At 45.9% G+C, this 14702-nt stretch overlaps 1 protein-coding gene across 1 annotated transcript in view; it reads right to left on the reverse strand.

Annotated features, from left to right (window-relative positions):
• Positions 1 to 14702, reverse strand: part of ASXL2 (ASXL transcriptional regulator 2) — a 144435-nt gene that overhangs the window by 124962 nt on the left and 4771 nt on the right. The window contains exon 2 of the mRNA XM_085894357.1: positions 11980 to 12059. Coding sequence (XP_085750483.1) covers positions 11980 to 12059 — 80 coding nt within the window. The remainder of the gene's footprint in view (positions 1 to 11979; positions 12060 to 14702) is intronic.

Here is a 14702-nt window from a genome sequence, read left to right on the forward strand (position 1 = left end):
CTGTCTGTCTGTCTGTGTGACTGCCTCTGTCTGTCTGTCTGTCTGTGTGACTGCCTCTGTCTGTCTGTCTGTCTGTGTGACTGCCTCTGTCTGTCTGTCTGTGTGACTGCCTCTGTCTGTCTGTCTGTGTGACTGCCTCTGTCTGTCTGTCTGTCTGTGTGACTGCCTCTGTCTGTCTGTCTGTCTGTGTGACTGCCTCTGTCTGTCTGTCTGTCTGTGTGACTGCCTCTGTCTGTCTGTCTGTCTGTGTGACTGCCTCTGTCTGTCTGTCTGTCTGTGTGACTGCCTCTGTCTGTCTGTCTGTCTGTGTGACTGCCTCTGTCTGTCTGTCTGTCTGTGTGACTGCCTCTGTCTGTCTGTCTGTCTGTGTGACTGCCTCTGTCTGTCTGTCTGTCTGTGTGACTGCCTCTGTCTGTCTGTCTGTCTGTGTGACTGCCTCTGTCTGTCTGTCTGTCTGTGTGACTGCCTCTGTCTGTCTGTCTGTCTGTGTGACTGCCTCTGTCTGTCTGTCTGTCTGTGTGACTGCCTCTGTCTGTCTGTCTGTCTGTGTGACTGCCTCTGTCTGTCTGTCTGTCTGTGTGACTGCCTCTGTCTGTCTGTCTGTCTGTGTGACTGCCTCTGTCTGTCTGTCTGTCTGTGTGACTGCCTCTGTCTGTCTGTCTGTCTGTGTGACTGCCTCTGTCTGTCTGTCTGTCTGTGTGACTGCCTCTGTCTGTCTGTCTGTCTGTGTGACTGCCTCTGTCTGTCTGTCTGTCTGTGTGACTGCCTCTGTCTGTCTGTCTGTCTGTGTGACTGCCTCTGTCTGTCTGTCTGTCTGTGTGACTGCCTCTGTCTGTCTGTCTGTCTGTGTGACTGCCTCTGTCTGTCTGTCTGTCTGTGTGACTGCCTCTGTCTGTCTGTCTGTCTGTGTGACTGCCTCTGTCTGTCTGTCTGTCTGTGTGACTGCCTCTGTCTGTCTGTCTGTCTGTGTGACTGCCTCTGTCTGTCTGTCTGTCTGTGTGACTGCCTCTGTCTGTCTGTCTGTCTGTGTGACTGCCTCTGTCTGTCTGTCTGTCTGTGTGTGACTGCCTCTGTCTGTCTGTCTGTCTGTGTGTGACTGCCTCTGTCTGTCTGTCTGTCTGTGTGTGTGTGCCTCTGTCTGTCTGTCTGTCTGTGTGTGTGTGCCTCTGTCTGTCTGTCTGTCTGTGTGTGTGTGCCTCTGTCTGTCTGTCTGTCTGTGTGTGTGTGCCTCTGTCTGTCTGTCTGTCTGTGTGTGTGTGCCTCTGTCTGTCTGTCTGTCTGTGTGTGTGCCTCTGTCTGTCTGTCTGTCTGTGTGTGTGCCTCTGTCTGTCTGTCTGTCTGTGTGTGTGCCTCTGTCTGTCTGTCTGTCTGTGTGTGTGCCTCTGTCTGTCTGTCTGTCTGTGTGTGTGCCTCTGTCTGTCTGTGTGTGTGCCTCTGTCTGTCTGTCTGTCTGTGTGTGTGCCTCTGTCTGTCTGTCTGTCTGTGTGTGTGCCTCTGTCTGTCTGTCTGTCTGTGTGTGTGCCTCTGTCTGTCTGTCTGTCTGTGTGTGTGCCTCTGTCTGTCTGTCTGTCTGCGTGTGTGCCACTGTCTGCCTGTCTGACTGTGTGTGTGCCTCTGTCTGTCTGTCTGTCTGTGTGTGTGCCTCTGTCTGTCTGTCTGTCTGTGTGTGTGCCTCTGTCTGTCTGTCTGTCTGTGTGTGTGCCTCTGTCTGTCTGTCTGTGTGTGTGCCTCTGTCTGTCTGTCTGTGTGTGTGTGTGCCTCTGTCTGTCTGTCTGTGTGTGTGTGTGCCTCTGTCTGTCTGTCTGTGTGTGTGTGTGCCTCTGTCTGTCTGTCTGTGTGTGTGTGTGCCTCTGTCTGTCTCTCTGTGTGTGTGTGTGCCTCTGTCTGTCTCTCTGTGTGTGTGTGCCTCTGTCTGTCTGTCTGTGTGTGTGTGTGCCTCTGTCTGTCTGTCTGTGTGTGTGTGTGCCTCTGTCTGTCTGTCTGTGTGTGTGTGTGCCTCTGTCTGTCTGTCTGTGTGTGTGTGTGCCTCTGTCTGTCTGTCTGTCTGTGTGTGTGTGTGCCTCTGTCTGTCTGTCTGTGTGTGTGTGTGCCTCTGTCTGTCTGTGTGTGTCTGTGTGTGCCTCTCTCTGTCTCTCTGTGTGTGTGTGCCTCTGACTGTCTGTCTGTGTGTGTGTGCCTCTGTCTGTGTGTCTGTGTGTGTGTGCCTCTGTCTGTCTGACTGTGTGTGTGTGCCTCTGTCTGTCTGTTTGTGTGTGTGTGCCTCTGTCTGTCTGTCTGTGTGTGTGTGCCTCTGTCTGTCTGTCTGTGTGTGTGTGCCTCTGTCTGTCTGTCTGTGTGTGTGTGTGCCTCTGTCTGTCTGTCTGTGTGTGTGTGCCTCTGTCTGTCTGTCTGTCTGTGTGTGTGCCTCTGTCTGTCTGTCCTCTGTGTGTGCGTCTCCTCTCTCTCTCTCTCTCTCTCTCTCTCTCTCTCTCTCTCTCTCTCTCTCTCTCTCTCTCTCTCTCTCTCTCTCTCTCTCTCTCTCTCTCTCTCTCTCTCTCTCTCTCTCTCTCTCTCTCTCTCTCTCTCTCTCTCTCTCTCTCTCTCTCTCTCTCTCTCTCTCTCTCTCTCTCTCTCTCTCTCTCTCTCTCTCTCTCTCTCTCTCTCTCTCTCTCTCTCTCTCTCTCTCTCTCTCTCTCTCTCTCTCTCTCTCTCTCTCTCTCTCTCTCTCTCTCTCTCTCTCTCTCTCTCTCTCTCTCTCTCTCTCTCTCTCTCTCTCGCTCTCCTCCCCCTCCCCTCCCTCTCTCTCTCTCTCTCCTCTCTCCTCCCCCTCCCTCTCCCTCTCCCTCTCTCTCTCCTCCCCCTCCCTCTCTCTCTCTCTCTCTCTCTCTCATGCATCCTCCCGCAGTGAATAGCAACGTTTGGTGAGGCGTCACTCTCTCCAACTCCCCACCCCTAACCCTCTCTGCTTCCCCACCCCCCACTCTCACCCTACACCTGCCTCTTCTCTCTCTCTCTCCCCCCCCCCAATTATTGTTCCCGTCAGCGAAGTGAGGGGTTGTATTTGCTCGTAATAATAATAATTATCAAAATAATAACTCAAACTGCCACTTTATAAATGCTGGCAGTGATGACCAGGTATAACCCTGCTTTGATACAATACGGGATTGACAAGTTACGGACCTTGTTACAGGCCACGTTCCATCTATTTATTACGTACACAGTTAGCCCTTTTTCCTGAATACATAGTTGGTATCAATTGAATTGGTGTTTAAATAACCTGAACAGGAAGTAATAAATGTTGACATCGGTGCAGAGGGTAAACTGGGACCCAGAGTTTAACGAAGCCCCACACATCTCTCCATGATGTGGGATTGACAAGTTATGGTCATGGTAACAGGCCACATTCCATCTATTTATTATGTACACAGGTGACCCCCCATCCCTCTCCCTTCCACAGATCTCCTTATGTCGCTGTTCCCCACTGTTTTGTCCTTCCGTCTCACACCCCTCTTGTCTCACACCCCCCTTGCTGTGCGTTGTGTGTTAGCTCACACGAGCCTCGACAACGTATACAAAAAAACCAAAAAAAACAAGACCCTTTTTCCTGGGGCCAATCAGCGTAATCATTTGAATTGCTACTCTTCTAACCTTAAACCCATCCAGGTGCAGCCAAGTGAGCCGTATTCAAAAAAAAAGAAAAGTTCTCAGAATCTAACAATTAAATAATACTGGTTTCCAGACCATCTCACCGATCGAGTTGAAATTTAAAACGTACGTGCTACATGTCTACTAGATCATAACAGTGAAGTTTTACGCTGATCGATGAAGCGGCTCCAGAGAAAACATTATTTAATATTTTACTTCAATCCAATATAGCTGCCAAACCATGTGACATCAATTATTCATTAACAAACATCCCTTGCATTGGAGAATGTGTGTGTGAAGTTTCCCCTTGATATTGTTGTGGTGCCGGGTTCGGTAGCGAGGACGAACGCCAGACAGAGCAGTTGGGCAGTCTCCTACGGAACACCGGAATTGAAAGGTCATCGCTCCAGATAACTCCGGAGTCGATGTGCCAGTTAAAAGACCGTGGTCACCAATATTTCGACGGCGTGAGGTAGGGTCCACTCATCTATTCCAATTTACCTAAGTACTCACGCTGTCCAGCTACCGGGGAAACCACACCCTCAGCCGACTCTGTCCGAACCGAGTCGCGTGTACCGACCCGGGTCTGGCGTACCGAGCGGGAGTTACCAGAGCCGTGCCGCATTTCAGAGCGGGAGTTACCAGAACCATGTCCCAATGACAACTTACCGGAACAAACGGCCTCACTAATTCTCATTACGCACCGTGCTGGGTCAATGAAAGAAAGTGAGACAACGAGCTGGTACATTGAACAATTGGGGGTTTATTTATCGGGGGGCAGGGGGGGGCACAAGGAGCAGATTTATCTGAATATGCAGGAAAATGTACAATGAACAAAAACACTTAACAGACTAGCGCGCCACACACACACACACACACACACACACACACACACACACACACACACACACACACACACACACACACACACACACACACACACACACACACACACACACACACACACACACACACACAGGTCGTGGCCTTTTTTTGGCCCTTCAGCTCAGGAGGAAAGGCGAGCTGAGGGCAGGAGTCTGCGCTTGCACCTGTCCGCCTTGTGCGGTTTGGTCGAGACGAGCTAGTTTGAGGGGGGGACTCGAACCCACACCTCAGTCGCCACACCAAGCACCAGGGACCATGAACAACGCAACGGACGCCAGCCAGCATGAGAACGGACCAGACCAGACGAGCACCCGCGGGTAGACGAAGACACCAGCGGGCAAGACAAGAACGCTAGCAGGCAACGAGGCTTCTTCTCCTTCCAGCAAAGGCAAGCCGAATGAGAGCAACACACTTATTAATAATTCCACTGGTGGTGCTCCAGGCAAGCTTCATGTAACGATTAATCTGCACCTGCTTCTTCTCTCTCCATGACGGCTCGCCACCTTCTCTTACCCTTCCCCTCCCCCGCGGGTCGAGGTAACCGCTCTGAGGAACTCGCCTCGGGATTGGACGAGGGGTTGTCGGGCGACTCGTGGCCGCCCCTCATTGGTCGGGCCGTACACTCCATCTGGCCAAGGCGGAGCCACCCCTGAGGTGATGAGCGAAGAAGATTTGTTGGCGTTTTGCGGCTTCAAGATGTAAAAAAAAACTAACTATAAAGAAACTTCGCAGCGCACACATGTAATTCCCATTAGACAGAAGGACGGGACCCAGACTATAAACACATACTTATCTAAATAACTGAACTGTGGGGGCTGCTGTATGTTTGTGTGCAAATGGCTTCCAGATTCGTAACAATATGACCATTCGTTCTGGAGAAGATTTTTGAAGGGTCTCGGGTAAATTCAATATGGCCACCAAAGCATGTAACCTAACAAATTAGATAAACAAACTTGTACAACCATGTCTTTGGGAACATGTGTGGAAAGCTTCACCTCGATCTATCAAGCTGTTCTGGAGAAGAGTAAAAAAAAAATATATATATATATATATATACACATTTCAAAACAATATGGCTGCCGAACCACGTGACGGATGACGTCATAATATTTTTCTTCCGTGAGTTGTTGCATCGATGACGTTCAAGAAATTTCAAATTTTTCAGATGCCGCGTTCTACGTGTCGAGTTTTCACTTCACCAATGACGTCACACACAAAAAAAAAAAAAAATCACACTTCTTCCCCATAGGGAGTTCTTGTCCACGAGAACATAGGAGTGAAGTGCCATGTTTCAATATTTTTCCATCGTGCGGTTTCGGAGAGGCAGAGGTCCAAAGTTTTTCCGTCCGTTTTTCAAAGATGGCGCTCGTACCACGTGACGTCACAATGGTCACTTAAATATTCTACGAAAAAAAAGATACATACTACGGTGAAAATTTCATGAAAATTTCTATGGCAACGAAAGGTTGCCGAGAAAATGAATTTAAAAGCAAAAAAAAAACAACTAAAATTACCGGCGGAATCAGAAAATAATGAGAAGAGCACTCGGTGGAGCGCATACCTCCGCCACGTAATCCTTGATCCACAAGAACATATCGGGCCTAATACATTTTTGAAATATCATGCTATACAGTACCATATCGCTTTTGGCCCCATCTCTCAATGGTGAAGAATCACTTTAGAAATTAAATAATTGTCATATCCAGATCCGGATTCGGATCTTCACCAAAATTGAATCATTTTGTCCGTGTGACACACCCAAACTGTCCACCAAGTTTTATGCAAGTCCGTCCACAACTTTTTGAGATATAGTGCCATATATCGTTGCTGGCCCTATCTCTCAATGGTGAAGAATCACTTTTAAAATTCTAGTAGTCGGATCCGGATCCAGATCTTCACCAAAATTTAATCAGTTCGTTCTTGTCACACACTCAACCTGTCCACAAAATCATCCGGATTCGGACCCCTTCTCAAAGTTCCCCCCCCCCCCCATCCACACAGCTGCCTCCTTCCCCTGCCCTCTCTCTTCCATCTCCTCAATCATCAACTTCCCTCTGCCACCTCTCTTATTACTCCCCACTGTGCCTCGTCCTATTGGCATCAGGCTTTTTCTCCTCCTCATCCGGCCCTCTTCCCTAGCTCTTCTGCAATCCCCCACACTCTTTCAATATCTCTCCCTCCCTCCTTCCCTCGTTCCTCGTCCGATCTCCCACTCCCCTCCTCTCCCCTGCACCCAAAGCCTTCTCCCCTCCCTCTTTCTTAACAGTGTGGACCTCAAACATCTGCGGTCTTCGCTCAAACCTGACAGATCTTTCCATACAGGTTGACAAACCAGACACAAGCCGGAAGGCGGACATGGGTAGTCGACTACCCAATAGAACCTGACGCCATGGGCCCGTTCGATGGGGAATGACCTGAGGATTAAGTACAAGAAAATTCATGATTCTAGCTTCAAGGGTTAATGCTGCAGATTGTTTTTTCATTAAAATACCCCCACATTTAGAGGTTTTTCGGCCATTGCTAGGCAACGGAGGGGACCATAGCAACGGTTCTTTGTCACAGATAACTAGGACATACCATGAACCTACCATACCAGTTTCATGTATATCTCACTCATAGTCTCTGAGATATAACGAACTTCGTTTTTTTATTGTTTTCGACCACGGTTCATGCAAAGTCTATCTTCTCCAACAGTTTTCATAGTATCCGGCTGGAAAATTTTTGACAATATGGCTGAATGTACTGCCCACAGTCGCTCGTGGCCCGATTTTTGAAAAAATAATTTTTGAGATTTTTTGGAAAATTTCAAAGGTCCGTTGCTAGGCAACGGATGGGTCCAGAGCAACGGTTCTCATTTGCACACAACTAGGTCATGGTATGAACCTACCAATAAAGTTTCATCGAAATCACCATTGTATTAATGGAGCACTGGACCAAACAGACATAAATACAGACAGACAGACAGACAGACAGACAGACAGACAGACAAATCGACAGAAATACTGATAATAAGGGTAGAAAAATCCCCCAAAAAAAATGTCCGACAACATCGACTACCCAATAATCTGCTTAACAGAAACTTTCCTCTTTAAAGACATCTCTGACTCCCTTGTATCTCTCCCTGGTTACTCCCTCCTCTGGTATGGCAGACCTGAGTCTTATCCTGGTGGCAGAGTTGCTCTCTTCATCAAAGACTCTATTCCTCACTCTCCATGCACTGCCCTCACACCACCAGGAATACCTCTGGTTACGACTTCACCTCCACTCCCATCTCATGTTTATATGTGTGTTGTACTGTCCACCAAACAGTGGTGACTCCATTTACACATCACTATCCGAAAACGTGGACCAACTTCTATCCTCTCATCCGAACTCTCTCTTCCTCATATGCGGTGATTTCAATTGTCATCATGCCAGTTGGCTGGGTGTGGGTACCTCTCTCACCTGCCATGGCACTTCAGCAAAAGACTTCTGTGACTCATTGGGACTGACACAATCTGTCAACTTCCAGACCCGGATCTCAACCAACGGTACTCTATCTCTTCTGGATATGATTTTGACAAATTTCCCTGAAAATGTCTGCTGTTCTTCCTCCACTCCAATCGGTTCATCGAGCCACGTGCTTTTCAAAGTGGACATCTCTTTGGCTGTTATCAGAGAACCACCTCAGTGCTGTCAAGTCTGGCATTTCACTCAGGCCGACTGGCAGGGATTTCAAGCAGCCATCAAACTTCTCGACTGGACTCCCATGTCTACTTTCTCCAACATCAACTCGTCCTGGAAATTCTTTCAAAGAAACTTGCTCTCTCTCATGCACAGATTTATCCCATCTCGTCTTCAGTTGTCCTACCGTTCCTCCCGCCCAGGGTTCACTGAAGCTTGTGGCGAGGCAGTTGTCCTGAAACAACTTGCCTTTGCTTCATGGAAAACAAACCCAACTGAGGGTAATCTTAGTTCCTTCCATAAAGCTCGGAGCTTGTGTGCGTCTACCTTCAGGAGAGCCAGAAAACAACATCTTTCTAATCTCAAGAATTAACTCTAAAACCTCTCTCTCTCTCCTCCAAATTCTGGTGGCATCTCGTTAACCTCCGCCATCGAAGATCGGAGGTTACTGTTTTCACCCCTTTCTGTTTGTTTGTGAACAGTATTACGGAAAAAACTCCGACGGATTTCGACGAAACTTGGTGGGGGGATTAGGTATGGTCCATGGATCATGCCATTAGATTTTGGACTTGGTCCAAAATCCAATATGGCCGCTATGGCGGCCATTTTGAAAAGAATTTGAATTTTTTTTTTTTGCATTTCACCACGTTTTAAGTGATTTCCAACCCCCCCCCGCCCCCAGCGAAAAAAAAATTGTTAGGGAAAAAAATATTTTTGCAACTTTTTTTTCAACAAAATTTCGATTTTTTTTTGCATATCTACATGTTTTAAGTGATTTCCAACCACCCCCCCCCTCCCCCCCAAAAAAATGTTGGAGAAAAGTACTATAACTGTCAGCACTGTTGACATCATATTTAATGAACAAGATATAAGGTTCACTTGAGTGACCCAGCAGTACTGGCGGCGGAGGTTTTGCACTCTCCCGAGTGCTCCCCCTCCAGTTAACCTCCGCCATCGAAGATGGACGGAGGTTACTGTTTTCACCCGTCTGTTTGTTTGTTTGTTTGTTTGTGAACAGTATTACGGAAAAACTCTTGGACGGATTTCGACGAAACTTGGTGGGGGGATTAGGTATGGTCCAAGGATCATGCCATTAGATTCTGGACTTGGTGCAAAGTCCAATATGGCCGCTATGGCGGCCATTTTGAAAAATTATTTGAATTGTTGTTTTTGCATCTCTACATGTTTTAAGTGATTTCCAACCCCCCCAAAAAAAAATTGAGAAAAAAAACAGAAATTTTGCACCTTTTTTTTCAAAAAAAATTTCGATTTTTTTTTTGGCATTTCCACATGCGCGTCGATCTCGTTTAGTTTATTCAATCGTGGTCCAGTAGAGTCTGATCCGTTTTGACCGACAATGAATAGGATATCGGGTTCACTTAAGTGACCCAGCAGTATTGGCGGCGGAGGTTTTGCACTCAACCGAGTGCTCCCCCTCTAGTTAAGTCTGTTTCTGGTGTATGTCCCCCCCTCCCCCCCATCCCCTCCCTTACCTCAAATGGCTGCACTGCTGTTAACATCATCTCAACCCAACTATCAGCACATGTACTCAACTCTTCCTGTTGCCATTGCCCAGAAGTTACCACAAAATCATGTGAAAATAATTATCTATTATCAACACAAATTTCTGCAAGTCAAATGAACCACCATCTATTTATAGTGGTGACAAAGTATGTACAGTATGTATGCATGTATCATCTACTCCTCCGAGAGGATTTGACTGTAGAAGCTAAAGCTCTCAGGGTACCCCCAAAATACAACACTTCCACCAAGCACCACTACCCCCCCCCCCCACAATAACCACCACCATCCTATACCAACCTCCACCTCCACAAACTACCATCAACAATTACCCGAACAATACCCACCACCACCACCACACCTACAATCAGCCCCACAATACCCACCACCACCCCACCCCCCTTCCACCATGAACCAACACCCCCACCATCCCACAACCTCACTCCAACATCCCCAAATAACACCCCATCAATCAGCCACCACCACCCCACACCCCACCTACAATAGCCACACCCCCTCACCTCTACCATCCCCCCACAATCCCCCATCAACCATCATGCTAACAATCAACCATCACCACCAACACTTCCACCCCCCCACCCTTCACCAATCCCCTACAATCTCTCATCAACCACCACCTTAACAATACCCACCACCACCTCACCCCACTCCACTCCCCCCTGACAACACTCCCCCTCCACTAAGGCAGGACATCGACAGGGCACGGCACGGACACGGTACGACAACAGACACAAACGGTGTCCCGTGAAAATATGAAACGGGATGATCCCGTAACATACAGGACACTTGGTCAGCCTGCAACAGTGGGGCAAAGCATTTGTCACCTATTTTGGCAGCGGTGTCTGAGTGTGTCTGGGTGGTGTCGGCTGTCAAGCGATGACAGGTATTTCTGCTGGAGTAATATTAATGATTTTTCAATCAATACAAAATCCCTTATAAACCGCCAATTGAACGGAAAAACAAAACCGACCAAACTGTAGTGAACATGCGACCGGCGTTTTCATCTTCACCAACACTTCCATTGTCGCCATCTTCATCATAAAACGCTTGCACAAGGTTCGAAACTATACGGTTCCCTAATTCCCCAAAAAGAGTTTCCATCATGAATTTAGTCTCCAACCATTTCTGAAAAATCCCACTTTTCAGTTTCAACATTCTGAGAACTTTCAGAGTTGCTGATGACATTGGAATGAGGATCTGAGTCCAAGCTCGAAATACACTGTTTCTCTTTGCAAGTCGCCATTTGGATCAAGGTTGGTTCCAGGTGTGACGTCATTGGCAAAAACCAAAAATCGAAACTTTAAGGATTTTTTGACACTGTGATTGGCAAAAAAAAAACAAAAAAAATCAAAAAAAAAATTCCCTTCAAATTAGACCATGATTAATGATTTTCAATGGTTTTCAGAAAAAAAAAATGCATTTGGGTTCCTCTTTAATAATGGTCTTCAACATAAATGGATGACTAGCAGGAGAGCCTAGAGGAAGTACACACACTCGTTTCTAAGCTGTCTAGCCTGGATTTTAATCTCAACCCAGCTATAAACTGTCATCCTGGTACGTCACAGACAGGGTGATTCATCAATGTATGTGCTGTCCTTCAGATGGACATTAAAATGGGCATCCCTTCTGCCGGCATTAGTTGTTGCACGTTTAAAGACCCCATAGTGTCTTCGCGAAGAGGATGTGGGTGATGGCCCTCAACAAATTACAAATTCCTGCCCCAACTTATGCTGAGAGGGCAATGACAAACCACCTCGTGTATCCCTTTCCAATAAACTGCTTTGGCAGCATATATGCTTCTGTAACAGAGGATGGTACATCAGAATCAGAGAAATATAAATGCAATTTTGTTCAAAATGGTTATTTGGAGAGTTTAAAAAAAAATTGCGAGATTGTGGCAGGATAGCCGTTGGTAGAATGCTCATGACAGAGTTCAATTTTCAAGAGAATCACATCAAATCAAAACTGCCACCTGGTGTAGCGCAGGCAAGAAGCATACCAATTAGACCAAATACGGTGACGTAATGGTTATGGAGCCCACTCTGAGTCTGGGAAGTCGGCGGTTCAAACTTGACCCCGGCTGCGCCATACCAAAGACAAGAAACCCCAAAACATTGGGGTCGATTTTATGGTTGACCAGTTTTCTCATTAGGATCCTTCCGAATATATAACCAAGGTAAGGGACCCATGAGGCTCTTTAGGTCTGGTGAACATTAAAAAAGAGACACAAGAAGGGCTGAAAAAAAGAGAAAAAAAAAATAATACCTGATCTCCTTGAGACCTTCTCGTTTGATGACCTGCAGGATTTCCTTGTGGCTCATCGGGTGTGGGTACTTCGTCAGTACCTGTACATAGGGAGACACCGAAGAATGTATTACAGAATGCATCTACGTCGTAATGCAAGCTCTACTCAATTTGAAACAAAAAAAAAGGATGCACACCTCTTACTGTACAAGAAAGATGCAACATCAGACAATTTATAAATCCGAATTTTTTTTTTCCTCTCTCAGCTCAGACCACCTTGGCAATGGTCAAATGATCAGTGATGGCCACAAACAGTTCAAAGAAAGCTTGTCCAAAAAGAGCCAACAAATTTTCACAAAACTTCTTACCACAAAGTGAGGGACAGTCACTGAAGTTATGTGAAAAAAGGGTCTGAATTATAACATGGAAACGTTCAAGTTGAAGGGATGGGAATGCATTGATCAAGATTTAACGTTTAAACATTGTCATTACAGGGGTCACAGCTGATGGTCCAAAATGCTGGAAGGTAGGGACATACAAAATGCTGGAAGGCTGGAATGCAGGAAGAAACATTCCACCGGCAAAATACCACCAGTTTGATCCGACTTTTATGACACCACTCTTGTGATTATGGGAGAGGTGGGAGCTCCAGGGGGATCACCACAAGTGAGATGAGAGGCTCGCCAAAATTCAAATCACCATCTTCCCAACCGAAAGCCACTTCAGAATAATGCTGAATTTTTTTTTTAAATGGTCCATGCCTCTTCCTTGCTTGACGTTCAGCATTTAAAAGGATGAGTACGGACAATTGCCACAGGTTGGCATCCATTGAAAGGAGGAAATCCCTCCTTGGGAAATACCCCGCTGAGTGTAGTGAGAAAGGCAGTGCCATTGTTTTGACATTGCTGGTACTCGGAGTGCCATGGGAAGTGATGGTATGCTTCCCCCAAGCTCAGTGGCTACATTTGTAATGTCTCACAGTCTTGTGCTGTCATTTGTATTCATCTGTGTGATCATGTGTGTGCGAGAGGTGTGTGTTATCGCTTCGCCGAGCCTTTCGATCCTGAAGATTGAAAACACCAATCAAGTCCAGTGTATGGTATGACTTCAAAGGAAGCACTTCAAATCCTATTTTTGACTTTGGGATGGCAATAACCGTCCTGGTGACCCTCAAAGATCATCACCATTTTGTATGCAGCCCATGGCTGCTCGTTTCAAAGCACGGCACATCCACAGATATCATAGTGTCACAAAGGAATTTTTCAAACCCAAGTGATGACGTCAATCAAACAGAACAATCAAGATATGGAACAGAGTGGAGGGACCACAAATGAAGAAGATTCAAGTGTGCCAGGTATGCATCCCCAGGCCAAGATGAAGACGAGGATAAATTGTTGATATAACCGACCTCTGGTTAAACAAAAGAGATAAAAATGAAAAAGTCTTACCACAATTACAAGTGATGTTAACAGGTCACCAACATGACAATAGTTGAACACAAGGAGCAAAAACCATTATTTAGGACATTTTGAATTATAAAAAGATGTCCGTCGAGCTTGAAACAAGTCATTAAATTTTCAGACCGAAATAAATTTTTTCTTCATCCAATATTGATGAGGGAAACACTGCTGACGTCACACGTCATAAATAGCTATTTTCATTTCAATACCGTGTGGGTGAAACAAATTACATAAAAACAAATTTTGTCAAGTCTGTTTTTTTTAAAATGATAATAATAATAATAATAATAACAATAACAACAACAATAACAAATTCCCCAACTATAATCACTGGCAATAGACAAACCTCATGGGTGAGTGCCCTGTTAAATTCATCCAGATTTTGAGAACATTATTCCGTTAAGGTTTTATTACAACCGTTTGTTCCTCTTCATTTGACTTTCTGGTTGGACCCACCCAACCAGGATGTTCCCTACCAGGAAGCCACAACTGCACAATTCAAATCGGATGGTTGGAGTAAATTTATCCTCATTCAGAGATTGGTTCCATGTGCATGGAGCATGGAGCGCCACGTAATGCCTGATCCACAAGAATATATCGGGCACAATACTTTTTTGAAATATCGTGCTATTTATCGCTTTGCTATTTACCCCATCTCTCACTCATGAAGAATCACTGAAAAAAAAATTATTGGATCCAAATCTTCACCAAAAACTAATCAGTTGGTCCTTGTCACACACAAACCCTATCCACCAAGTTTTGTCTGAATCTGTCCACAACTTTTTGAGCTACTGTATCATGCTATACATATATCGGTTTAGCTCGATCTCTCAAAGGTGAAGAATGGCTTAAAAAAAACACTAGAATGACACTCGGTAGAGTGCATACCTCCGCCATGCAATGCCTGATCCACGAGAACATATCAGGTCCAATACATTTTTGAAATATCATTCTATATATCGTGTTTGGCCCAATCTCACAATGGTATAGAATCACTTTAAAAACTAAATAATTATCGTATGCAGATCTGGATCTCGATCCTCACCAAAATCTAATCAATTTGTCCTTGTCACACACCGAACCTGTCCGCCAAATTTAATCCGAATCCGTCCACAACTTTTTGAGATATCCTGCACAAAACAAACAAACAGACAAATGAAAAATCACTCATAGAGCGACAACTTGGTGAAACGGAACGGCACTCCATAGAGAACATACCTCTGCCAGGCTGAACAGTTTACATTTTGTATGCCACCGATAGGTCAGATCTGATTCCGGACCTAA

Source organism: Eptatretus burgeri, chromosome 9 (assembly GCF_056783735.1).
Source record: "Eptatretus burgeri isolate ZD-2024b chromosome 9, Ebu_testis_v1, whole genome shotgun sequence".
Lineage (NCBI taxonomy): Eukaryota > Metazoa > Chordata > Myxini > Myxiniformes > Myxinidae > Eptatretus > Eptatretus burgeri.